The sequence below is a fragment of the Monodon monoceros genome, unplaced genomic scaffold (assembly GCF_005190385.1).
Source record: "Monodon monoceros isolate NGI ecotype Baffin Bay Population unplaced genomic scaffold, NGI_Narwhal_1 Super_Scaffold_16, whole genome shotgun sequence".
Lineage (NCBI taxonomy): Eukaryota > Metazoa > Chordata > Mammalia > Artiodactyla > Monodontidae > Monodon > Monodon monoceros.
Window position 1 is genome coordinate 18820776 of NW_021703772.1, and position 25280 is coordinate 18846055.

The window sequence follows — 25280 nt, forward strand, 5'->3', positions numbered from 1 at the left end:
TGTTCTTAGAAGTTGTTATTACTTTTGAGATTGCTATTCAAAGAGATGGGCTAGGATACTGAGTAGTCTTAAAAAGGTATACATGTTCAAAAAAGGATTACATTGATGCTGTCCAATATAGTAGCCATACCTGGGTATATGTGCTGAAGGAAGCTTGCTAAAGGAAGGGGGATTTGAGAGGGAGCCAGAGCCAGTTTGGGACACTTCTGTGTCCCCTAGAGCAGGGCCAAGCACCCTTTTGAGCATTTGGTGAAAGCTGTGGACACTCTCCCTGGAAAAGAGCACATGCCCAAACCCATGACATTTTGCATATAATTTGTCTATAACATTTGCATGTATTTGCATATAACTTCCAGCCGCAGTCTATCGGTGGATCCCTCTGTTTTAGAGGTTGATTCATTTATATTTGGACTGAGTCATTAGTTTAGTGAATGCTTCCTTTAAACCTGGACTACATGTCGTGTACTAATAGAGGAAACCCAGAAGCCCAAGAATTCTCCAGTCTCATTTGCTTCTTCTTTGACTCTCATTCCTTTTCCCACAGGAGGAAAGCCACGTTCAGAGGAAAGAAGTAGAGAGTAAAAGCCAAGTAAGGGTAATGCAAATGCTTCAGTAGCACTCACTGGGGGCTTGCTGAGAAATGCCAAGTGCAGCCTTGGAGAGCAGGGCTGCCTGGGCCTCATCCCCAGTGCCCGTTTCCAAATGGCCTTTCCTGAATGGTGAGTCCCTAGGCTCCCAGACAAAGCCCTGGATCTTGCATTCAGTCTTGTTCCTCACGGTGCTACTTCACACCTGTTGCCAGAGCTAGGAAGCAGACACCCCTCTATGAAAATGATGGCTGTGGTGAGTCTTCTTCATTGACTCCTCTTTTTCATGCCCCTCCTGCCTCCCCTCTGGTCTCTTCCCAGCTCCCAATTGGCAGGAACTCCTGTCTTAGCCAGAGAGCTTCCCTTGGACTTGTGTTCCAGGCACCGGATGCTCATCGGGGCAGCCCTAAGCCTCCTCATGAGGACAGCAGGGACTACACCATGAACTCCGGATCATGCCTGAGTGCCAGCACAGTGGCCTTTCCCACCATCACTGGCAGCAGCGTGGCCATGAGTGCCTACAGCAGCAGCAATGCTAGTGCCTGTGTGAGGACATGTGTGGGGCGGGTGGAGTGGGTGGAGCAGGGCCAAGCAGGGTAGATGGGCAGCAGGGCAGCGGGGGTAGGAATCTGAGACGACCCCACTCTCCTGTCTAAACTCCAGTACTAGACCCTACATACATTGAGCCCTATGCTAACTGGAGTGGTGGCAGCTGTAAGCGTGATGGTGGAGCGGGGAGAACGCTGGGGAGATGCCAGTTGGGGGCTGATAGAGTAGCCAGTAGTTCTCTCTTCCTTCAAAAAGCTCTTCTGGTCTTGAGCCCTAGGGCTTTGTGTTTGTCCAGTGGATGGATGTTGTTTACTTCTTGCAGCTCTCGGGGGTCTCTCTCTGTGATAGCGCAGGACCAGGGCAGGGGGGTGCTTGTCTAGGGATGTAACTACGGGGTCTCACTGCATTTGTGCAGCATGTGTCTGTATCATTTGTGAATTCTCATGTCTCCTTAGATGTGATGGTGGTTGCATTTGCCTCTGTGTGGACCAGGGTCATCTCACCCCTCCATCTGTACCATTCTGGCCCAGTTTGCTCACAGGTTCACTCACTGCCCTTCCCCGCTCTGCTCTGAGCTGGCAGGAGATTGGAAGTTGGGAAGAAGGGAGAAGCCAGGCTATTTATCTTCTCCCCTCTCTGCTTTTGACAGTGTCTGCGTCAGCAGCTGCATCTCCCTGTGACTCCAGTCCCCACCAGACAGGCCTCTGGGCTCTGAGAACCCCACCACTTCCCCTAACCTACGTGTGGTGGCAGCTTCTTGATGTTGTTAACTTTGGGGTTACTTCACTGTCCCCTGGTTGTGCATTAAATTCCTTATTTTAAACACCCGGAGTGGCTTCTGTTTTCCTGGTTGGACCCTAACTGATGCACCAATTGATATTTATAATAAATGATCCTTGCTCACCCAAGTCACCTTTCCTCCACGGGCAGATCAGGCCATCCGACACTCTCTATAAACTGAGATATAGTTCCAAGAAAGAAGGGATTTGCCAGTCCTGTTCACTTTTATAGTCCTGGCACCTAATACAATGTCCATTGCATCATAGGTAGTCAACAAATATCTGTCGAATAGATAAATATATCCTTATGTTATGTAATGACATAAAAACAATACTTGGTCAAAGATAAAGTTAAATGGCAGTGAATTTACTTTCAGAGCGATGACTGGTAGGAAGAGGCACCTGTTTCATCCTTCTGCCATCTTGCCACCCCAGGGATTTTTCCATCTCCCTCCCTCCTCGGATAGATAGGGGCTAGGGATTCACCTATGAAAGTATTTTCCATTGCAGACAAGAAGCGTTGGCGTAGCGAACCTCTAGCATCATTAGGAGAAGTGCTTGGGGTGGTCTCGAAGTCAAGGCACGGGGTGCGGGTTGGTCGCAGGCAAATTGGCTCTTTCTTCTGCTCTACCAGCTAGGTGAGGGTTGGAAGAGGGAATGGTGGTGTATCCCTGTGCTCTGGAAAAGTGCCGGGGATAGACCACTCCAACTAGGAGAGGCTTCTGTGGCGAAGGGGTAGGATGGCAGGCAGAGGAGGAGGAGGCAGCATCTGAACAGGCCGGGATCTGAGGGCACACTGAGGAGCACAACAGGGAGGCTAAGGCTGCTGAGCGTGCCAGGTGGAATGGCCCGTGCGGTGGCCAGGGAAGGCTTCATGGGCAGGGTCTCTGGGAATCTAGTTGGAAAACCATTCCAGTGACCTCAGAAGAGGTAATATCTGACTCGCCTACCCGCCCCTCACCTTCTCTCTCCAGACCATCCCCCAGGGGTGAAGAGTGGTGTGATTCATTACTTTCTGGAGGTGGGGAGATCTTTGCCCATTCTCTGGGTCTTTGAATCCTATCCCACTTGCTTCTCCCCTTTCTCCCTGCCGACCAGACAGCCTGCCAGTTCCATGGATACTCAGAAGTGCTTCCCAAAGAAGCAGGACAAAGTGAAGAAGAGGGTCATCTGGGGCATTGAGGTGGCTGAGGAGCTTCAGTGGAAAGGCTGGGAGTTGGGGAAGGAGATCACCAAGAACCTAGTTCTGAAAAATCTATCCTTGAAAATCCAGAAGATAAAGTACAGGTACCAGTATGAGTGATCAGAGACTAAGCCCCTGAGCCTTCAAGCCCCCAAAGCAGCCACTCTTAAAAAACACACTTTTAAAATGTCATATAAAACCAGAAGAGTATATAAAATATGTACAGCTTGAATAATTGTTGAGAGTACAATTTGAATAATTGTTGAATAATTGTGACCAGATTAAATAATGGAATACTAACAGTGTCTGAAGCTCACCTTCTCCTACTATGTGTCCCCCGCATTGGAACACCTTCCCTACCCATAAAGGCAACCAATACCTTGTCTTTCATGATAATGATTTTCTTGTTTTTCTCAAAAGGTTTTACCACTTATGTTTGTATCCCTAAATGTTATAGTTTAATTTTTCCTTCTTATGAACTTTATATAAGTGGGATAACATGGTATATTTTGTTACACATTTTTTTTTTTTTTTTGCGGTACACGGGCCTCTCACTGTTGTGGCCTCTCCCATTGCGGAGCACAGGCTCCGGACGCACAGGCTCAGCGGCCATGGCTCATGGGCCCAGCTGCTCCGCGGCATGTGGGATCTTCCCGGACCGGGGCACGAACCCGTATCCCCTGCATCGGCAGGCGGACTCTCAACCACTGCGCCACCAGGGAAGGCCCCGTTACACTTTTATTTTGCTCAGTTATGTTCGTAAGACTCATCCACATGCAGATATAGTTCATCCTTTTTCATCACAGTATAATAGTCCAATGTATGCTTCTCCATATTCACCCATTCTTCTGTTAAGGGACGTTTGGGTTGTTTCCAGTTTGGGACTGTATATGTCTCCCATGTCCCTATCTTGCCCCTCCCCACTTCCCTCTCCCCACTGGTAACCACTGGTTTGTTTTCTATATCTGTGAGTTTGTTTCTGTTTTGCTATATACATTCATTTGTTTTATTTTTTAGATTGCACATATAAGTGATATCATAAAGAATTTGTCTTTCTCTGTCTGACTTATTTCGCTAAGCATTATATTCTCTAGGTCCATCCATGTTGCTGCAAATGGCGTTATTTCATTCTTTTTTATGGCTGAGTAATATTCCATTGTATATATGTGTACCACATCTTCTTTATCCATTTCTCTGTCAATGGACATTTAGGTTGCTTCCATGTCCTGGCTATTGTAAATAGTGCTGCAATGAACATTGGGGTGTATGTATCTTTTCGCATTATGGCTTTCTCCGGATATATGCCCAAGAGTGAGATTGCTTGATCATACGGCAGCTCTATTTTTAGTTTTTTAAGGAAACTCCATACTGTTCTCCATAATGGTTGTATCAGTTTACATTCCCACCAACAGTATAGGAAGGTTCCCTTTTCTCCACACCCTCCCCAGCATGTATTGTTTGCAGATTTTTTGATGATGGCCATTCTGACTGGTGTGAGGTGATACCTCACTGTAGTTTTGATTTGCATTTCTCTAATAATTAGTGATGTTGAGCATCTTTTCATGTGCCTCTTGGCCATCTGTATGTCTTCCTTGGAGAAATGTCTTTTTAGATCTTCTGCCCATTTTTTGATTGGATGTTTGCTTTTTCAGTATTGAGCTGCATGAGCCTTTTGTATATTTGGGAGATTAATCCCTTGTCGGTCAGTTCATTTGCAAATATTTTCTCCCATTCTGTGGGTTGTTTTTTCATTTTGTTTATGGTTTCCTTTGCTGTGCTAGATTGTCTTTTCCTTTTTTTTAAATTTAATTTTATTTATTTATTTATACAGCAGGTTCTTATTAGTCATCAATTTTATACACATCAGTGTATACATGTCAATCCCAATCGCCCAATTCAGCACACCACAATCCCCCCCCCCGCCGCGGCTTTCCCAACCCTTGGTGTCCATACGTTTGTTCTCTACATCTGTGTCTCAACTTCTGCCCTGCAAACCGGTTCATCTGTACCATTTTTCTAGGTTCCACATACATGCGTTAATATACGATATTTGTTTTTCTCTTTCTGACTTACTTCACTCTGTATGACAGTCTCTAGATCCATCCACGTCTCAACAAATGACCCAATTTCGTTCCTTTTTATGGCTGAGTAATATTCCATTGTATATATGTGCCACATCTTCTTTATCCATTCATCTGTTGATGGACACTTAGGTTGCTTCCATGTCCTGGCTATTGTAAACAGAGCTGCAATGAACATTTTGGTACATGACTCTTTTTGATTTATGGTTTTCTCAGGGTATATGCCCAGTAGTGGGATTGCTGGGTCGTATGGTAGTTCTATTTGTAGTTTTTTAAGGAACCTCCATACTGTTCTTCATAGTGGCTGTATCAATTTACATTCCCACCAACAGTGCAAGAGGGTTCCCTTTTCTCCACACCCTCTCCAGCATTTGTTGTTTGTAGATTTTCTGATGATGCCCATTGTAACTGGCGTGAGGTGATACCTCATTGTAGTTTTGATTTGCATTTCTCTAATAATTAGTGATGTTGAGCAGCTTTTCATGTGCATCTTGGCCATCTGTATGTCTTCTTTGGATTGGGTTGTTTGTTTTTTTAATATTGAGCTGCATGAGCTGTTTATATATTTTGGAGATTAATCGTTTGTCTGTTGATTCGTTTGCAAATATTTTCTCCCATTCTGAGGGTTGTCTTTTCGTCTTGTTTATGGTTTCCTTTGCTGTGCAAAAGCTTTTAAGTTTCATTAGGTCCCATTTGTTTATTTTTGTTTTTATTTCCATTACTCTAGGAGGTGGATCAAAAAAGATGTTGCTGTGATTTATGTCAAAGAGTGTTCTTCCTATGTTTTCCTCTAAGAGTTTTATAGTGTCCAGTCTTACATTTAGGTCTCTAATCCATTTTGAGTTTATTTTTGTGTATGGTGTTACGGAGTATTCTAATTTCATTCTTTTACATGTAACTCTCCAGTTTTCCCAGCACCACTTATTAAAGAGACTGTCTTTTCTCCATTGTATATCCTTGCCTCCTTTGTCATAGATTAGTTGACCATAGGTGTGTGGGTTTATCTCTGGGCTTTCTATCTTGTTCCTTTGATCTATGTTTTTGTTTTTGTGCCAGTACCATATTTTCTTGATTACTGTAGCTTTGTAGTATAGTCTGAAGTCAGGGAGTCTAATTCCTCCAGCTCTGTTTTTTACCCTCAAGACTGCTTTTGCTATTTGGGGTCTTTTGTGTCTCCATACAAATTTTAAGATTTTTTTTTGTTCTAGTTCCATAAAAGATGCCATTGGTAATTTGATAGGGATTGCATTGAATCTGTAGATTGCTTTGGGTAGTATAGTCATTTTCACAATATTGATTCTTCCAATCCAAGAACATGGTATGTCTCTCCATCTGTTGGTATCGTCTTTAATTTCTTTCATCAGTGTCTTATACTTTTCTGCATACAGGTCTTTTGTCTCCCTAGGTAGGTTTATTCCTAGGTATTTTATTCTTTTTGTTGCAGTGATAAATAGGAGTGTTTCCTTAATTTCTCTTTCAGATTTTTCATCATTAGTATATAGGAATGCAAGATATTTCTGTGCATTAATTTTGTATCCTGCAACTTTACCAAATTCATTGATTAGCTCTAGTAGTTTTCTGGTGGCATCTTTAGGATTCTCTATGTACAATATCATGTCACCTGCAAACAGTGACAATTCTACTTCTTCTTTTCCAATTTGTATTCATTTTATTTCTTTTTCTTCTCTGATTGCTGTGGCTAGGACTTCCAAAACTATGTTGAGTAATAGTGGTGAGAGTGGACATCCTTGTCTTGTTCCTGATCTTAGAGGAAATGCTTTCAGTTTTTCACCATTGAGAATGATGTTTGCTGTGGGTTTGTCATTTATGACCTTTATTATGTTGAGGTAGGTTCCCTCTATGCCCACTTTCTGGAGAGTTTTTATCATAAATGGGTGTTGAATTTTGTCAAAAGCTTTTTCTGCATCTATTGAGATGATCATATGGTTTTTCTTCTTCAATTTGTTAATATGGTGTATCACATTGATTGATTTGCATATATTGAAGAATCCTTGCATCCCTGGGATAAATCCCACTTGATCATGGTGTACGATCCTTTTAAAGTGTTGTTGGATTCTGTTTGCTAGTATTTTGTTGAGGATTTTTTCATCTATATTTATTAGTGATATTGCTCTGTAATTTTCTTTCTTGGTAGTATCTTTGTCTGATTTTGGTATCAGGGTGATGGTGGCCTCATAGAATGTGTTTGGGAGTGTTCCTTCCTCTGCAATTTTTTGGAAGAGTTTGAGAAGGATGGGTGTTAGCTCTTCTCTAAATGTTTGATAGAATTCACCTGTGAAGGCATCTGGTCCTGGACTTTTGTTTGTTGCAAGATTTTTAATCACAGTTTCAATTTCATTACTTGTGATTGGTCTGTTCATATTTTCTATTTCTTCTTGGTTCAGTCTTGGAAGGTTATACCTTTCTAAGAATTTGTCTATTTCTTCCATGTTGTCCATTTTATTGGTATAGAGTTGCTTGTTGTGGTCTCTTAGGATGCTTTATATTTCTGCAGTGTCTGTTGTAACTTCTCCGTTTTCATTCCTAATTTTATTGATTTGAGTCCTCTCCCTCTTTTTCTTGATGAATCTGGCTAATGTTTTATCAACTTTGTTTATCTTCTCAAAGAACCAGCTTTTAGTTTTATTGATCTTGGCTATTGTTTTCTTTGTTTCTATTTCATTTATTTCTGCTCTGATCTTTATGATTTCTTTCCTTCCGCTAACTTTGGGTTTTGTTTATTCTTCTTTCTCTAGTTCCTTTAGGTGTAAGATTAGATTGTTTATTTGAGATTTTTGTTGGTTCTTGAGGTAAGCTTGTATAGCTGTAAACTTCCCTCTTAGAACTGCTTTTGCCACATCCCATAGGTTTTGGGACGTTGTGTTTTCATTGTCAATTTTTTCTAGGTATTTTTGGATTTCCTCTTTGATTTCTTCAGTGATCTCTTGGTTATTTAATAACGTATTGTTTAGCCTCCATATGTTTGTGTTTTTTACATTTTTTTCCCTGTAATTGATTTCTAATCTCATAGCGTTGTGGTCAGAAAAGATACTTGATACGATTTCAATTTTCTTAAATTTACTGAGGCTTGTTTTGTGACCCAAGATGTGATTTATCCTAGAGAATATTCCGTGCGCACTTGAGAAGAAAGTGTAATCTGCTGTTTTTCGATGGAATGTCCTATAAATATCAGTTAAATCTATCTGGTCTATTGTGTCATTTAAAGCTTCTGTTTCCTTATTTATTTTCATTTTGGTTGATCTGTCCATTAGTGTAAGTGAGGTGTTAAAGTCCCCCACTATTATTGTATTACCATCGATTTCCTCTTTTATAGCTGTTAGCAGTTGCCTTATGTATTGAGATGCTCCTATGTTGGGTGCATATATATTTATAATTGTTATATCTTCTTCTTGGATTGATCCCTTGATCATTATGTAGTGTCCTTCCTTGTCTCTTGAAACATTCTTTATTTTAAAGTCTATTTTATCTGATATGAGTATTGCTACTCCAGCTCTCTTTTGATTTCCATTTTCATGGAATATCTTTTTCCATCCCCTCACTTTCAGTCTGTGTGTGTCCCTAGGTCTGAAGTGGGTCTCTTGTAGACAGCATATATACGGGTCTTGTATTTGTATCCATTCAGCAAGCCTGTGTCTTTTGGTTGGAGCATTTAATCCATTCACGTTTACGGTAATTATCAATATGTATGTTCCTATGACCATTTTCTTAATTGTTTTGGGTTGGTTTTTTTTTTTAGGTTCTTTTCTTCTCTTGTGTTTCTCAGTTAGAGAAGTTCCTTTAGCATTTGTTGTAGAGCTGGTTTGGTGGTGCTGAATTCTCTTAGCTTTTGCTTGTCTGTAAAGCTTTTGATTTCTCCATCAAATCTGGATGAGATCCTTGCTGGCTAGAGTAATCTTGGTTGTAGGTTCTTCCCTTTCATCACTTTAAGTGTATCGTGCCACTCCCTTCTGGCTTGCAGAGTTTCTGCTGAGAAATCAGCTGTTAACCTTATGGGAGTTCCCTTGTATGTTATTTGTCGTTTGCCCTTGCTGCTTTCAATACTTTGTCTTTAATTTTTGCCAGTTTGATTACTATGTGTCTCAGAGTGTTTCTCCTTGGGTTTAACCTGTATGGGACTCTCTGCGCTTCCTGGACTCGGGTGGCTATTTCTTTTCCCATGTTAGGAAAGTTTTCGACTATAATCTCTTCAAATATTTTCTCGGATCCTTTCTCTCTCTCTTCTCCTTCTGGGACTCCTATAATGCAAATGTTGTTGCGTTTAATGTTGTCCCAGAGGTCTCAGGCTGTCTTCATTTCTTTTCATTCTTGTTTCTTTATTCCGTTCTGCAGCAGTGAATCCCACCATTCTGTCATCCAGGTCACTTATCCATTCTTCTGCCTCAGTTATTCTGCTATTGTTTCCTTCTAGTGTAGTTTTCATTTCAGTTATTGTATTGTTCATCTCTGTTTGTTTGTTCTGTAATTCTTCTAGGTCTTTGATAAACATTTCTTGCATCTTCTTGATCTTTGTCTCCATTCTTTTTCCGAGGTCCTGGATCATCTTCACTATCATTATTCTGAATTCTTTTTCTGGAAGGTTGCCTATCTCCACTTCATTTAGTTGTTTTTCTGGGGTTTTATTTTGTTCCTTCATCTGGTTCATAGCTCTCTGCCTTTTCATCTTGTCTATCTTTCTGTGAATATGGTTTTTGTTCCACAGGCTGCAGGATTGTAGTTCTTCTTGCTTCTGCTGTCTGCCCTTATAATGTCTTTTTTAAATAGAAATTCTTGTTGAGGATACTAATCCTTTGTCAGTTCTGTGTTGTGAATATCTCCTCCCACTTTGTGACTTGTCTTTTACTCTATCATGTCTTTTGAAGAAAAGAATTTCTTAATTTCAAAGGAATCAAATGTACCAATATTTTTCTTTTATGGTTGACGCTTTTTTGTATCTTGTTTAAGAAGTTTTTCTATACCCTTACCTAGGTCATGAAGATATTCTCTTATAGTATCTTCTAAAGACTATAATTTTGCCTTTAATATTTGTCTTTTATCTATATGGAATTGATTTTTGTGAATGGTTTCAAGCAGCGATCCAATGACATTTTTTTTCCTCAACCAAATGTCCAATTGTCCCAACACCATTCACTGAAAAGTTCATACCTTCCCTGATGATCTCCCTCACCACTGATGTATATCGTGTCCATATATGTATGGATCCATTTCTGAACTCTGTTTTGTTCCCTTGCTCTATTTGTCTTTCCCTGGGCCAATAAATATCATCCTGAATTAATTATTAGAGCTTATAATAAATCTTGAATATCTTGTAGTGTAAGTCTTCCAACTTCATTCTTATTCAGGATTGTCTTGGCTATCCTTGGGCTGTTGAACTTTCATATATGTCTTCAAATCAGCTTATCACACACACATAAACTACTTTTTGAGATTTTGTTTGGGATTTATTTGAAACTATAGGTTAATTTGGGGAGACTTGATGTCATTCCAAACTGAGTCTTTCATGACAGTTTTTATCTTTCATGACTCATGGTTTATCTTTATATTTCTTTAGGTCTTCTTTCATGTCTCTCAATAAAGTATAGATTTTTCTCTGTAGATATCTTACACATCTTTAGTTAGATTTATCCCTAAGTGTTTTATATTTTTGATGATGCTGAGTATGATCTCTTTTAAAGTTGTTTCATTTTCTGCTTGTTCCTGGCTTTATAGAAAGTCATTTTTAAAAAATATGGATGTTTTGTGCATAATCTTGTGCCCAGAAACCTTGGTAAGTTCTCTCGTTAACTATAATAATGTATTTGTTAATTCTTTTTTTCCACATACACATTCATATCTTATATGAAAATGGCATTTTTCCTTCCTTTCCAACCCTATCTCCTTTCTTTCTTTGTCTTTCCTTACTGCACTGTTGAAAAGGAAAGTGTTGAACAGAAGCTGTTATAGAAGGCATCATTGTTTTGTTCATGATCTCAGCATGAAAGATTCCGGTGTTTCACCATTAATTTGGATGGTTCCTGTAGTTTTTTCTTTCTTTTTTTTTTAGACTTTATCAGGTTAAGGAAGTTTCCTTCTATTTCTAGGTTGCTGAGACTTTTTGTCATAAACATATGTTGAAGTTTAATATTTTTCTTTATTGAGACGATCATTTGATTTTTTTCTCTCTTAATTTGTTAATATGGTGAATTACATTAACTGATTTTTTTAATGTTACACCAACTGTGTATTCCTAGAATAAGCCCAACTTGGTCATGATTGAGTATTCTTTTTATACAGATTGCTAAATTCTTTCTGCCAATATTTTGTTTATGGGTGATATTAGCCTGTAATTTTCCTTTCTTCTCATAACTGTCAGGGTTTGATAACAACGTTATGATGGATTCATAGAATATGGTGGGGAGGGTTTCCTTGTTTTCTGCTGTTGGGAAGAGAAGACAAGGATTATCAGATGCTTGGTACTACTTGCTGGGAAGCCATCTGGCCTGGTGTTTTCTTTGTGGGAAGATTTTTGACTATTTATTCAATTTTTTGGATACTTTTAGAAAGGGTGGCCATAAAATGTATAATTCTTGAGACAGTTTTGGTCAATTATACATTCCTAAGAATATGTTTATTTTATCTGAACTTATTGCTATAGATTTTTTGATAATATTGGCCTCTTATTAATATATTTTTTAAAATAAATAAATTTATTTATTCATTTTTGGCTGCATTGGGTCTTTGTTGCTGCGCGTGGGCTTTCTCTAGTTGGGACGAGCGGGGGCTACTCTTGATTGTGGTGCGCGTGCTTCTCATGGCTTCTCTTGTTGCAGAGCACAGGCTGTAGGTGCGCAGGCTTCAGTAGTTGTGGCACATGGGCTAAGTAGTTGTGGCACACAGGCTCAGTAGTTGTGGCTTACGGGCTCTAGAGCGCAGGCGTGTAGTTGTGGCACACGGGCTTAGTTGCTCCACAGCATGTGGGATCTTCCCAGATCAGCCTCGAACCCGTGTCCCCTGCATTGGCAGGCAGGTTCTTAACCACTACACCACCAGGGAAGTCCCCTATTAGTATTTTTGAAGTTTGCAGAATCTATAGTTTTGACCCACTGTGGAACTCTACAGCTGTGCCAAGATCTCTGCTTGGAAATGCATCCCTGGCACATCTGTTCTCAGCTTTGTTTTCCCCCAGCTAAGTGCTCAGGGATTTGGTTAAATCAGGGCAGCCTTCCCCATCCCAGACCCCACTGACCACCATGTGCATCTGAGGTACAAGTGCTGCTCCCTTGACCCTGTATCTTTTCATTCAGTGCTCTGACATCCGAGAGTGAAGGTCTGCAAGAGAAGTGGTAGGATGAGGGAGACAGTTCCTCCTATGACAGAACACCTGTGTTTCTCCTTCCATGGTCCCACAGATTCAAGTCTGCTTGGCTTTCCAGAATCTTCCCTAATCTTTCTGCCTCTCCTAGTTTTCTGATCCTGAAGTGCTTATCCTCTGGCTCCTTCCCACAGGCCCCCCAAGACCAAATTCTTCTTCACGGTCATCCCCCAGCCCATCTTCCTGAGCCCAGGCATAACCCTCTCTCTCCCAATCATCTTCCGGCCCCTGGAGGAGGTAAGGTCTGCCATGGTGAGCGGAGGGCAGGGAGGGACACAGGCACAGTGACCTCAGAGCAGGATGTAGGGCAGAGCAGCGAGGAGCTCTCCCACCACACCCACATCCCACCAGCTGGAGCCAAAACTCATTAGATAGAGGGGGCTTCCCAGTTGGATGTTGTTGGGGGAAAAGGCTGTGCTACTGTGTTGGCCATCAGAAAGCCCTATATTCCTTGGGCTCTTCCTACTCTCAAAATGTTTCCCCAAATACTTTGTTCCTCACAAAAGAAGCCCTACATCTCTGAGACCAAGATGGTACTGGAACACAAGTAACTGACCCTCTCTTCAGAGACTGAGATGGAGGGCCATAGCCCAGCCCAGCCCTCAGCAGTTGTGTTGAGGGGATGGCCAAGGGCTGGGGTCAGGTGAGTGGTCCTTGAGTACCACCCGGGTACCGCTGATCAACCAGGGCCTCTGCTTCCCTGCCCCCACACTGCAGAAGGAGTACGTGGACCAGCTGTGGTTTGAGAAAGCAGAGGGGATGTTCTGTGTGGACCTGAGAGCCACCCTGCCCTGCCACAATCTGATCTGCCCACCGTCCCTGCAGTTGCCCATGTGTGCCATGGGGGACATGGCCGAGGCCTGGTTCTGTCTGGACAATGCGGGGTGAGGGCCGTGGCTGAGGCTCAGAAGTGGGAAGAGTGAGAACTGTGAGGAGGGTTCCTGGGAGCAGGAGAGACTGGCCTGTGTGATGGTGTAAGGGGATAGGGGGAGTAAAGGGGGCATCCCAGCCTTTCTAAAGCAGGGGCAGTGGTCAGTGAGCCCAGTGGCTCTAACCTGCCCACCCCCTCCAGGGACCTGCCCACCTTCTTCACCTGGGAGTCCCCCAGCCCATTCCAGATGTTGCCGACCACGGGGCTGCTGGAGCCAGGCCAGGCCTGCCGGATCACGGTGACCTTTCAGCCCCTTATGGCTGTCATCTATGACGTTCAGGCCACGTGCTGGTACGGGGAGGGGAGGAAGCAGAAGAGCAGCATCCAGCTGCAGGCTGTGGGTGAGGCCCGACCTCTCAACCGTCCTCTGCAAGGATCGAAGCTGCAGTGTGCCCCTCCCCCCTTCCCCCCCCCCACCCCCCGCCCTGCTCTGGCCTCCACGGGACCTCCTCCAGCCTCCTGCCCTCCCCTGAGCCCTGCAGGCTTTGCCTTTTCTCTGTCTTCCTTGGTGTCGCAGACCAGTGTTTCCCTGGGGACCCCCGTCTTCTCTGAAGGGCTGTTCAGCTGGGGCCACAGAGGCCCTGGTGGATTTCTCCCCAAGACTCCCCCCTCCCTGCACAGCCAAATGCGCCCAACTGCTGGTGAGCATAAGGCAGAAGCGCCCGGAGGACCAGGATGCCGAGGGCATCCAGAAAGTGTTGCACTTTGGCTCTGTTGCCGTGGGCTGCACCGCTGAGAGGCAGATCAAGCTGTATAACCCATCGGTGGTATGCGTCCTGTGCACATAGGGGGAGTGGGGGCAGGACTCAGGGACCACAGGGCCAGGTGCTCCTAATACTCAGCCCCTGTACAGAATGTTGCAACCTCACGTACCCATGTCTGCTGATACACTCATGTCAAAAGGGGTCCCACTCTCCTGTCAGCTTGGGGCTGGGCTGGGGTACCCCTTGACCTGCCCCAGAGCAACTCCAAGAGAAGTCCTAAGGTGTCCTGATGCCAGGACCACAGCCAGCCTTTGTGGTACCTTTGAGAAAAGGAAAAGGTGCCCCCTCTGGGTGGTCCCAGTGTAGGGCACACGGCTTGGCCCATTCCTTCCTCCCGGCAGAGGCAGCCTTGCTCCACCGTCAAAGCTGATGATTGAGGCACAGGTGGGGCTTCAGCTGCCCTCACCCCCTCGGCGGGGCACCTTGGTAATAACAGACGAGCCACCCTGTGACCTGACCACCTCCTGTCCCCACCTGGCCCCGTAGGTGAGCGCCCCCTTCAGGATTGAAGTGGCCCCAGACATGCTGGCCAAAGACGAGGCCTTCTCGTGCCCCACGGCCCATGGCATCGTGCCCCCAGGAGAGAAGAAATGCGTGTCAGTGTTCTTCCACCCCAAGACCTTGGACGTCAGGACTATGGACTACTTGTCCGTCATGCCCTCTGGCTGTGCCTCCCAAACCCTGCTCAAAGTCGTTGGTTTCTGTAGAGGTACTGGCAGCCCCAGGTCACTGCACTCCCTCTGGAGACAGGAGCAACCCATGCTTAGAATTGGCAAGTGCCCGCTCCTAGTCGCCCAGGGCCTCCTTGCCCTCAGCCTGGGTGTCTGCTGCCCCCTGGTGGAATCAGTGAGGAACCAGTTGAAGACACCTGGAGATATTGTTCCCATGCTCACCCCTGGTGACCTGGTGGTCCGCTCAGGCCTTTCCAACCCAACCTTCTGTCTCCAGGCAGCACCACCTCCCATCAGTGGTACCCTTTGACATAGCCTCAGGGAGGCTGATACCCCAGCCCCACTCAGGTGGCTGGGCCCACTCACAGAGCCCCCATCTCCTCCGCCCAGGTCCTGACGTGTCCCTGCAGTACTACTGTGTCGACTTCAGCTGGGTCAACCTCGGGAAGCGCTCGGAGCAGTCCCTGTGGATTGAGAACAAGTCGGACTGCACGGCCCACTTCCAGTTTGACATCGACTGTCAGGAGAGCGTCTTCAGCATCAGACCTGCCTTTGGGACCCTGGTGGGCAAGGCCCGCGTGACCCTGCACTGTGCCTTCCAGCCCACTCACCCCATCATCTACTTTCGGAGGGTGGCCTGTTTCATCCACCACCAGGTGAGCTATGGGGGAGGGGGTGAGGAGGGGCTCCCCGGGAAGCTGGAGGGGCCGATCCAAGTCCTAGTAATGAAGAGAGTGCTTGGTGCTCAGTCCCCTGTATTCTGGAACTTCCAGGGCTGTCTGCCTGGATCATCACCTCCAGAGCCCCAGTCTGGCTTTTGGAGCCAGAGTTTGGCCAGGGGCATGTGAACGCTCGCTCCGAGCCGGGTGGGTAGGCCAGTCTTGCTGGGACTGCTGCCAGGCCAAGGACTTTGCTGCTGATGCTGCTAATGGGCTGGTGTAGGGGGGACTGGACCTCGCCCCATGCAGCATGTGCAGAGCAGAGAGCCTTGAAGTGACGACCCCAACCCAGGCCCCTGGACAAGGTGGTACAAACTGTGCCCTGACCAGCTGGTCTCTGGCCAAGGTGGCAAGTGGAGGCTCAAATCTAGCCTCACACAGACAAATGTCGCAGGACCCACTGTTCCTCGACCTGATTGGGACGTGTCACTCGGACAGCACAAAGCCAGCCATCCTCAGGCCTCAGCACCTCGCTTGGTACCGCACACACCTGGTGCGGGGCCTGACGCTCTACCCGCCTGACATCCTGGACATCATGCTGAGGGAGAAGAAGCTGGAGCAGGATAAGAACGGTGCCCTCATGATTCCCACTGAGGTTCGATGGACCCCTCTGGGGCCCCGGGGGCCATCTACCTTCCCCAGGTTCATGCCCCCTTCTCAATTCTTGGGCAGTCCTGTGCTCCATAGCCCTGTGGGTACCTTTAGTAGTCGGGGGTGACGTGTGTGGAGCTCTTGTAGCCTTTTCCAGAAAGGAGCATGCAGATGAGGGGCAGCGGCAGGAGGAATGGCAGCTGGGCCCCCGGCAACCGGCTCTCCCCACACAGGACCTGGAGGACATACCAGCCCCGCAGTATCCCCTCATCCCCCCCATGACCGAGTACTTCTTCGACGGCACCAACGACATGGCCATCTTTCCCCCGCCCGTCAGCATTGAGCCTGTCGAGGTGGATTTTGGTGCCTGCCCCAGGCCCAAGGACCCCAACCCTGTCCCCCTGTGCCTGATGAACTACACCAAAGGCAAAATCACTGTGGCCTGGACACGCAGGGCTGATTGCCCCTTCTGGGTGACTCCAAACCCCTGCGATGTGCCCCCTCTCAAGTCCACAGCCATGCGCTTGCACTTCCAGCCGCCTCACCCCAACTGCCTGTACGCCGTGGAGCTTGAAGCCTTTGCTGTCTATAAGGTGTGTGGGCAGATGAGAGGGGGAAGGTGGGTTCTCTGCCCTGGAGGCTGAACGGCAGGGTATGGGGTCGGAGGGGGTGACGGGGTGATGTAGGATCCATCCTCTCTTTGCCAGGCTCTGCTCCCTCTTCTTGTCTCCTTGGCTGGACTGCAGCCTTAGCGGTCTGTGTTTTCCCAGGCTCATGGCCTGCCTTGGCCGAGGGGCTTCTTGACCCAGCTGATTATGTCTCACTCACATGTGCCTCCCACCCCTCCAGAGAGAGAACTCAGTGGGGCTCAAGCCCTTTGGAAAATTTTGGTGCACATAGTTTCCTGGGGCTCCTGGCTGGTGTGGCGGGGTGGCTCCTGGCCTCCCTCTAAAAGAGCTGTGGGCAGGAACTAGGGCCTGGGGGGCGGAGTCAGGGGCACCTGGTGATTAGGTGCGTGTAGGGAGCGGCTTCTAGTCCAACTTCCCTTGACCAGGCTGTCCCAGCCACATCTCTTAGCCCCAGACGTGTTGCTCCCTCCTCATCTCCAGTCCATCCTGCCCTTTCCCTCCTTTCTCTGCTCTACCCACCCTGCTGTTCTCTCCCAGTGGCTGGGTGCTGGGGCTCAGGGAAGAGGAGAGCTGTGCAGTCAAGATCAGAGTCCCTTACCAGCTCTGTGACCTTGGGCACGTCCCTTAATGCCTCTGAGCCCTGGTCTTTTCATCTATGACCTTGGGAGCATATCCAAACTTCTGAGAAGTTTTTTCAAAGCTGAGTCTTTAGTTGTCTCTGTTCTAATATCTTGGCAGTGGCGGGACTCGGAAGTTCGTAGGAATAAGGCTGTGGACACCTGGCTTTGCTGAGCCTGTCAGACTTTTAGGCTGCAGGCTATAACCCTGCGCTGTCCGATATGCCAATCGCCAGCCACATGTGGCTGCTGAGTACTTGTACTGTGTCTAGTCCAAACAGATATGCTGTAAAGGGGGGAGACACACTGATTTCTAAGACTTAGCACAAAAGAATGCAAAATGCCTCCTGCATCACTTATATATCGATTATACGTTGAAATGAAAAGATTTTGGATCAGCTGGGTTAAATAAAATGTATTGTTGAATAAATTTTATGCGTTTCACCTTGTTGATGTGGCTACTAGAACATTTACTTTTTATTTATTTATCTTTTAACATCTTTATTGGAGTATAATTGCTTTACAATGGTGTGTTTCTGCTGTATAACAAAGTGAATCAGCTATACATATACATATATCCCCATATCTCCTCCCTCTTGCCTCTCCCTCCCACCCTCCCTATCCCATCCCTCTAGGTGGTCACAAAGCACCGAGCAGATCTCCCTGTGCAGCTGCTTCCCACTAGCTATCTATTTTACGTTTGGTAGTGTATATATGTCCATGCCACTCTCTCACTTCATCCCAGCTTACCCTTCCCCCTCCCCATGTCCTCAAGTCCATTCACTACATCTGCGTCTTTATTCCTGTCCTGCCCCTAGGTTCTTCAGAACCATTTTTTTTTTAATATTCCATATATATGTGTTAGCATGCGGTATTTGTTTTTCTCTTTCTGACTTAGTTCACTCTGTATAACAGACTCTAGGTCCATCCACCTCACTGCAAATAACTCAATTTCGTTTCCTTTTATGGCTGAGTAATATTCCATTGCATATATGTGCCACATCTTCTTTATCCATTCATCTGTCGATGGACACTTAGGTTGCTTCTGTGCCCTGGCTATTGTAAATAGAGCTGCAATGAACATTGTGGTACATGACTCTTTTTGAATCCTGGTTTTCTCAGGGTATATGCCCAGTAGTGGGATTGCTGGGACTAGAACATTTAAAATGCTGTTTGCGGCTCACACTTGTGGCTTGCATTATATTTCTGTTGGCCAGTGCTCTATGGGCACATTCCTGCAGGGTGAATGCTGCTTTCACATCCCAGCCCCACCCTCGTCTGGCTGGGAGGATCAAAGAGCACGTTTGCTGAGTGCTCAGGGCAGGGCCTGGCGCACAGCGGGAGGGGCTGCTATGACTGCTGTTCTCCGTGCTGTCTCCCCAGAGGGCCCCTCCCGCTGGGCCCCATGTAGGGCTCCTGCAGTACAGGGCAGGCAAGCTGGGGTGCCCCACAGGGTCAGACACAGGACTCAGCCTATCCATGGGTCCGGCCCTCCTGCAGGTCCTGCGGAGCTACAACAATATCGAAGAGGACTGCACTGTGTGCCCGTCCTGGTGCCTGAGGCTCCGGGCACGAGGCCACAGTTATTGTGCTGACTTGGAGCACCACATCCCTCAGTATACCCTGGATGCCCCCAAGGTGAGCGTGGCCCCAGCAGCGGTGGGAGGTGGAACAGGGGAGCCTGGCTTCTGCCGTGGCCTGCAGATCCCTCTCCTGTCTCTGGTGGCCTCAGAAACATGTCAAGCACCCTCCCTGGCCGTCCCAACCTCCCCACTGCCAGCCCCTGGGGCTCTGCGCCCATCAAGGACTCTCTCCTGGACCGCAGCACGGGGACCGGGAAGAGGCTGGAGCTTAGACCTATGGCTCCGGCCTGCCCCGTCTGAAATACTCCCCGGTCCTCTCACTCAGGTTTAAAAGTCTCCAGCTCCTCCGTTCGCTGTGTTTACTGAATGCCTGCTAGGGATATGACCACCCACGTCATGAGCCCCTGCCCGTGGGGATCATCCAGCTCTGGAGGGGTCACAGAGCCCGCCCCTCAGCTTAACCCCATCCTCAAGGAGTCATCATTCCCAGGTCTCTCAGAAGGGCCCTTGGAGGCCCCGTCTGACCTGAGCCCCAGGATGCCACAAGGCTGAGAAACATAGATTCTAGAGCCAGGCGGCCAAGTTCTAATCCTGGCTTCTCCTTCGATGCCTCTTCCCAGCTTCCATTTCCATCGTCAGTCTTTTCATCCGTCTGCACTTCCCCCACGCCTCATGTTGCTAGAAAGGTGCCACTTTTGGACAATGTACTTGGGGTGGTCTTGCCCCCCCCACTAGTTATACTTCTGCTCAAGGGCACCCCTTCCCAAAGCCCTTCTGACGGCACAGGGGCCCCCTCGCTGACCCTGACTCCCACCCCTTTCCCTCGGCCAGTTCCTCGTAGCAGTGTGTGGCCTTTACTGAAATCCAGCAGATTCTGGGCCCGTGTTGCCCCCTACCCCCACTGCCTCATGCACGGTGCTCATCACCCCAGCTGCATGCGGCACCCAGGGCAGTGATTCCAGCCTTGTGTTTGGTACCCGGCCCAGCTCTTTGCCTGGTGCTGGCCACACCCTAAATGCTTAAGGAATGTTTGGAAGCTGGGATTGCTGGGGCTTTCCCTTTCCCAGAGTGGGGTTCCCCTCAGCTACCAGCATGAGAATCCTCTAGAAGGGGCTGCTTACCCCCAGAGCTTCTGGACCAAGATCTTGGAAACTGAGTTCTCCAAAGAATGATTTGAGGGTGCCCTAAGATGGAAGAAACTTGGGGTGGGGGGGGTCTCAGGGGCCTGAGTTTCCCGGAGCCTGTTCCTGTGGCCACCCCATCTCTCTGCCTGGAGGTCTCTGGAGGACAGAAGCATTTTTTGGTGCCAAGCTGTGTTCCTCCATTCCCCGCCCCCAGGGCACTGACTGGGTTGTGTAGAGGCATCTTGGATCTCCTGAGAGATGTCTCTACCCAAGCCCACACAGACTTCCCTGAGTGTGTGTGTGTGTGAGGTGGGGATGGGCAGGGCATGTAGATCTGAGCGTGGGTCCCTCTTCTCTCGCACCCCAGCTATTTCCTGCAGTGTCCCCCAGTGAACCCTCCTACCGCAGCCTGCTCCTGATCAACACAGGCTCCATGCTGCTGACCTTCAACCTGGCCCCCAGAAGCAGCTCGGACATCTCCCTACGGCCCAGCTCAGGCCTCGTGCCCCCTGGGGCCCACCAGATCTTCCTCATCTCTACCTACCCCAAGGGCACCTCCTGGAAGCAGCATGTTTTCTACTTGCAGTTCAATTTCTGCCCCCAGTATCTCAAGGTAGGAGGCAGGGGTAAGGACTGGGTCCTCGGGAGGGGGCCATAGTCTGGGGCTTCCCTTTTCAAAGCCATATTCTGGGACTGGCCTCTAAAGCTCCCCTAAAGTAGCTCAGGGGCTATTCCTCCTCCAGGAAGTGGCACGGCAGGGAGAGGACCCCTCGGCCACATCTGGGAACAGCTATCCTCAGGACCCTTTCTGTCCACCTTATGGGGTACAGAGGTCCTCAAGGAAGGACTAGGGGCAACCCAAGACTCATATCTGCAGGTGGTAGAAGGGTGTTTGGGGCCAGGGCAGGGAAAGGGTCCAGGGTGTTGGACCCATGTCTGGCCCATGAAATGGTCTGTACATCCTCTTGCAGTCCCTGAGTTCTTTTCCTTATCTCCTGGGTCAGTCACTACATACTCTGCCTTTGACAGAAGCTGCCCGTGCGCAGGCTGGTGGAGGGCCTTTTGCTGCCCTCTCCGAGGGGGGAAAAGCTGCCCGCCCGTGACTTTTGGGGGAGCCAGGGCTTCAGGGTGATGTCAGGGCACTGTCCTCCCTTCACTGGCCCCAGGAGGTATGCATGCAGAGCCGGGAGGAGCCGCTGCAGCTGAAGCTGGACACCTGTAAAAGCGTCTTCTTCAAGCCCACCTGGGTGGGTTGCTCCTCCACCAGCCTCTTCACCTTCCAAAACCCGTCGCGTCTACCTCTGGAGTTTGAGTGGAGGGTCTCCCAGCAGCACCGGAAGATGCTGGCTGTGCAGCCCCCCAGGGGGATTATCCAGCCCAATGAGAGCCTTGTGAGTGCCCTGCCACACTGCCGAGGGCCAGAGGGAAGGGGCCCGTCATCCTCACCTTCACCAGCATCTCTTATTCATGCCTATCAGGGGGCAGGCTTACCCTCCCATTCAATCCACAGTCATTTCTTCCAGCCTTATGCGTCGGTATGATTGTTACCACACCCCCATTTTACAAAGAAGAATTGAGGCTTAGAGGCGAAAAATAGCCATTTACTGAGACTGTGAGTTAGGAGGTGCAAAGCTGGGACTTGAAGCAGGGTTTCTGATGTCAGTGCCCAGAAACGAGTCCACTCTCCATCCCTGGTCCCCACCGTGGAGGGATCACTGGAAGACGGTGTGGAGACAAATGGGTGGCTACCATTAAGGAGTGAGGAAGAGGGCTCGCGGACGTCAAAGTGGCGGGTCCCTGGGGGGGGGGGCATGGGGGGGCCCAAACTAGCAGCCTCCCATCCCTGGTCTAGGGCCTCTTAGTTGGGGAGGCCAAACTTGAGCCAAGAACCACCAACACACGGTGTCTGTTAGAAGCCGGGGCTAGTAACCTGCAAGGCGAGAGACCACACAGACTTGGGAGTCAACCTCAAGAGTGCACACCCCAGCTCCTGCCAAGCGCCCTCATCAGCTGTGTGACCTTGGGCAAGTCACCCCAGTTCTCTGAGTCTCCAGCCTCTCATCAGACAATGAGGCACTAAAAGAACACCGCCTACCTCGTGGGGCTAAGGGAGCGAGGGGCTAAGGGAGATAACATAGCACATGATGTGTGTAAGCGCCTGGCGCGGGGAGACACTCAGGATGGGTTACCGTAGCCTGATATCCTGCAGCGGGACCTTAGCGGTCCAAGAGCCTGGGCAGGGGTTCCCAGAGACCCCCACGCAGGGCTAATCTTTGTGACCCCAGACGCTGACGTGGACCTTCAGCCCTCTGGAGGAGATCAAGTACCTGTTCCGAGTGGGGATGTGGGTCTGGGAAGCTGGCCTGCCCCCAAACACCAAGCCCTCCGCCACCACCCACTACATGCTCCGGCTGGTGGGCACGGGCCTCAGCAGCAACCTCTCCGTGAGTGGGAGGACCCCGGCGGGGAGGGGAGGGGGCAGGGGACCAGGGCACCTGCGGGAGGGAAGGCCCCAGGGTGCATGAACCTGCCCTTCCTTGGGGATTCTCTGAGGCCAGGGTTGGGAAAGACAGGGGCGTGGACCTGGGGAAGCCCCCCACCCCGGCCTGGCTGACTCTGGCCCTCAGGCAAAGGAAAAGGAGCTGGACTTTGGGAACGTGCTGGTGAACAGCGAGCAGACCAGGATGCTGGTGCTCCTGAATGACGGCAACTGCACCCTCTATTACCGCCTGTTCCTGGAGCAGTGCAGCCCTGAGGCTGTCGGCAATGGCCCCCTCGGTACTCAGGCCTGGGCGGGACTGGGCTGGGAGGCAGGCAATGAGGGGCGCTGGTTAAGACTGGTTAACCAGACCATGGTTCAGGGGCAGGCAGAGCAGGGCTTAAAACGTGGTGCTTCCACTTCCTAGATGCGTGGCGTTGCCGGGTGATCGTCCTCTCTGAGCCTCCACTCCCTCATCTGTAAAATGGGGCTGCTGGTGGAGCCTGCCTCACCGGGCAGCTAGGTGGCGCAAAGTGCTCAGCATGCCAGTGACACCAAGACACGTCCTCACACTGTCTTGATCTGGAGGAAGCACTCTGCTCCCCATTTCCTGGCTCAGGGCCTGCTCTCTAACCAGAGCAATGCTGGTCCAGGGGAGAGTATCTGGGGTGGAGCAAGAGGAAAGGCTGGACCTCCCTGGGCTGCACTGAGGGCCTCCTCTGCCCTTGACCCCACCCGGTCATTCCTGAGCAGCTCTGCAGCTGGACCGCACAGAGGGGAGCATGCCGCCCCGGTCCCAGGACACCGTCTGCCTGACCGCCTGTCCCAAACACCGTTCCCAGTACTCCTGGACCATCAACTACTCTCTCCTCTCCCACAGAGGTACCTGGGGCATCTGGCATGGAGAGTCAGGACCAGGGAGGAAAGGGGGAGGACTGTGTGAGCAGGACTTGGGGTGGGAGGATGCCGAGGGTTCAGACAGAGCTGGCAGAGTGGGTGTGAGTGTGCCAGGGTGTGCCTTTGGGTGTCTGGTGTATATGCCTCATACCAACCACATCTGTATGTGTGGGTGTCCGTTTGTGTGTGCCTGAGCTGTGGAGGACTCAACGTGAAGGGCTGGGCGCTGTGCTGATTTACTGTGGGATCTTAAGCAAATCCTCAGCTGCCCTGGGCCTCAGTTTCCTCCTTCATAAAACGAAGTTGTTACCATCCTGCCCCGGGGCTGCCTGACAGGAGTCCAGCACAGGAGTGTTGGACTCCCTGGAATTGGATCCTGGCCTCATCACTTATTAGCCATGTAATCTTAGTGACTTGTTTAACCTCCCTATGCCTCAGTTTCCACATCTGTAAAATGGGGATAATAATGGTGCACAGGCAAAAAAATAAAGTACATGTTACCACACGGGCAAACCTTGAAAACATTACGCCAAGTGAAAGGAGCCAGTCACAAAAAGCTACACATTGTATGATTCCATTTATGTGAAACACCCAGAATAGGCAAATCTACAGAGACAGAAAGTAGACTAGTGGTTGCCAGGGGTGAACAGAGAGTGACAGCTACTTGGTACTGGGTTTCTTTGGGAAAGCCTGAGAACGTTCTAAAATTTGTAGTGATGGTTGCACAACTCTGAATATACAAAAAACATCACTGAATTGTATGTGTTAAAAGGGTTAATTTTATGGCATATAGATTATATCTCAATAAAGCCATTAGTAAGTATTATCAGTAGTTTGAAAACAGTGCACAGTGGTGTTTGCAAAGCTCTTAGGACAGTGCCTGGTCCATAGAAAGTATCAGATAAAGTTTGGCTATTGTTGGAAGCATCCCAGAGTCTGCTCCTGACAAGGGTCCTAGGACAGGTTTCCCGGGACCCCTGCATCCTCAGCCTGTGCGCCCCGCCCCAGGGGAGCTGGGAGGTGAGCCCACCCCTCTCTCCCGCACCGCTTTCCCCCAGATAACAAGGTTGGGGAGAAGCAGGAGCTGTGTCGCGTGTCCCTGATGGCCGTGTACCCCCTACTCTCCATCCTGGATATCTGCTCCATGGGCAGCGCCGAGGGCATCACCCGGAAGCACCTGTGGCGCCTCTTCTCCCTAGACCTGCTCAACAGTTACTTGGAGCGCGACCCCACCCCCTGGGAACTCACCTACAAAGTGCCCACCCGGCACAGGTGAGGTGGGCCTGGGGGAGAGGCAGGGCCTGTCTGGGGATGTTCTTGGAGCTTTCCGTCCATGCCCTCAGCCCCAGGCCCTGTCCAAGAAGGGGCTCCCTATCTCCTCCCCAATTCCTGCCCATCCCCGGAGGAGCATGGAGAAGGCAGGGATGGGCCTGAGGTCTAAAGTGCTGACCCACCCCTGCCCCTGAGTCCCAGATTCTCCAATTCCCACCTGTGGGGAGATGGGTGCCAAGCCAGCCACCCCTGGAAGGGCCTCATCCTGTCCCCAGCCCTGTTTCTGAGACCATTTCTCTGCTCCACACAGCACCAGCCAGATCCCCTCTGTCTTCACCCCTCTGAAGCTCAACTTCAATTTTGGGGCAGCACCAATAGATGCCCCACCCTCTGTGGTGCTCCTGGCCCTGAAGAACAGTGGAGTGGTGCCCCTGGACTGGTACAGAGGGGGGGCC

The 25280-nt window shown here is 48.9% G+C and overlaps 1 protein-coding gene across 1 annotated transcript in view; it reads left to right on the forward strand.

Annotated features, from left to right (window-relative positions):
- Positions 1-444: 444 nt before the first annotated feature.
- CFAP65 (cilia and flagella associated protein 65) overlaps positions 445-25280 on the forward strand; it is a gene marked incomplete at its 5' end in the record, with an annotated part of 40535 nt that continues 15699 nt past the window's right edge. Inside the window, 20 exon segments of the mRNA XM_029224590.1 lie at positions 445-552; positions 554-667; positions 1011-1127; positions 3018-3202; positions 12683-12785; positions 13266-13432; positions 13621-13820; positions 14101-14246; positions 14730-14952; positions 15305-15570; positions 16028-16228; positions 16458-16817; positions 18971-19108; positions 20545-20790; positions 21344-21568; positions 22463-22621; positions 22805-22955; positions 23410-23538; positions 24612-24825; positions 25136-25264. Coding sequence (XP_029080423.1) covers positions 445-552; positions 554-667; positions 1011-1127; positions 3018-3202; positions 12683-12785; positions 13266-13432; positions 13621-13820; positions 14101-14246; positions 14730-14952; positions 15305-15570; positions 16028-16228; positions 16458-16817; positions 18971-19108; positions 20545-20790; positions 21344-21568; positions 22463-22621; positions 22805-22955; positions 23410-23538; positions 24612-24825; positions 25136-25264 — 3581 coding nt within the window.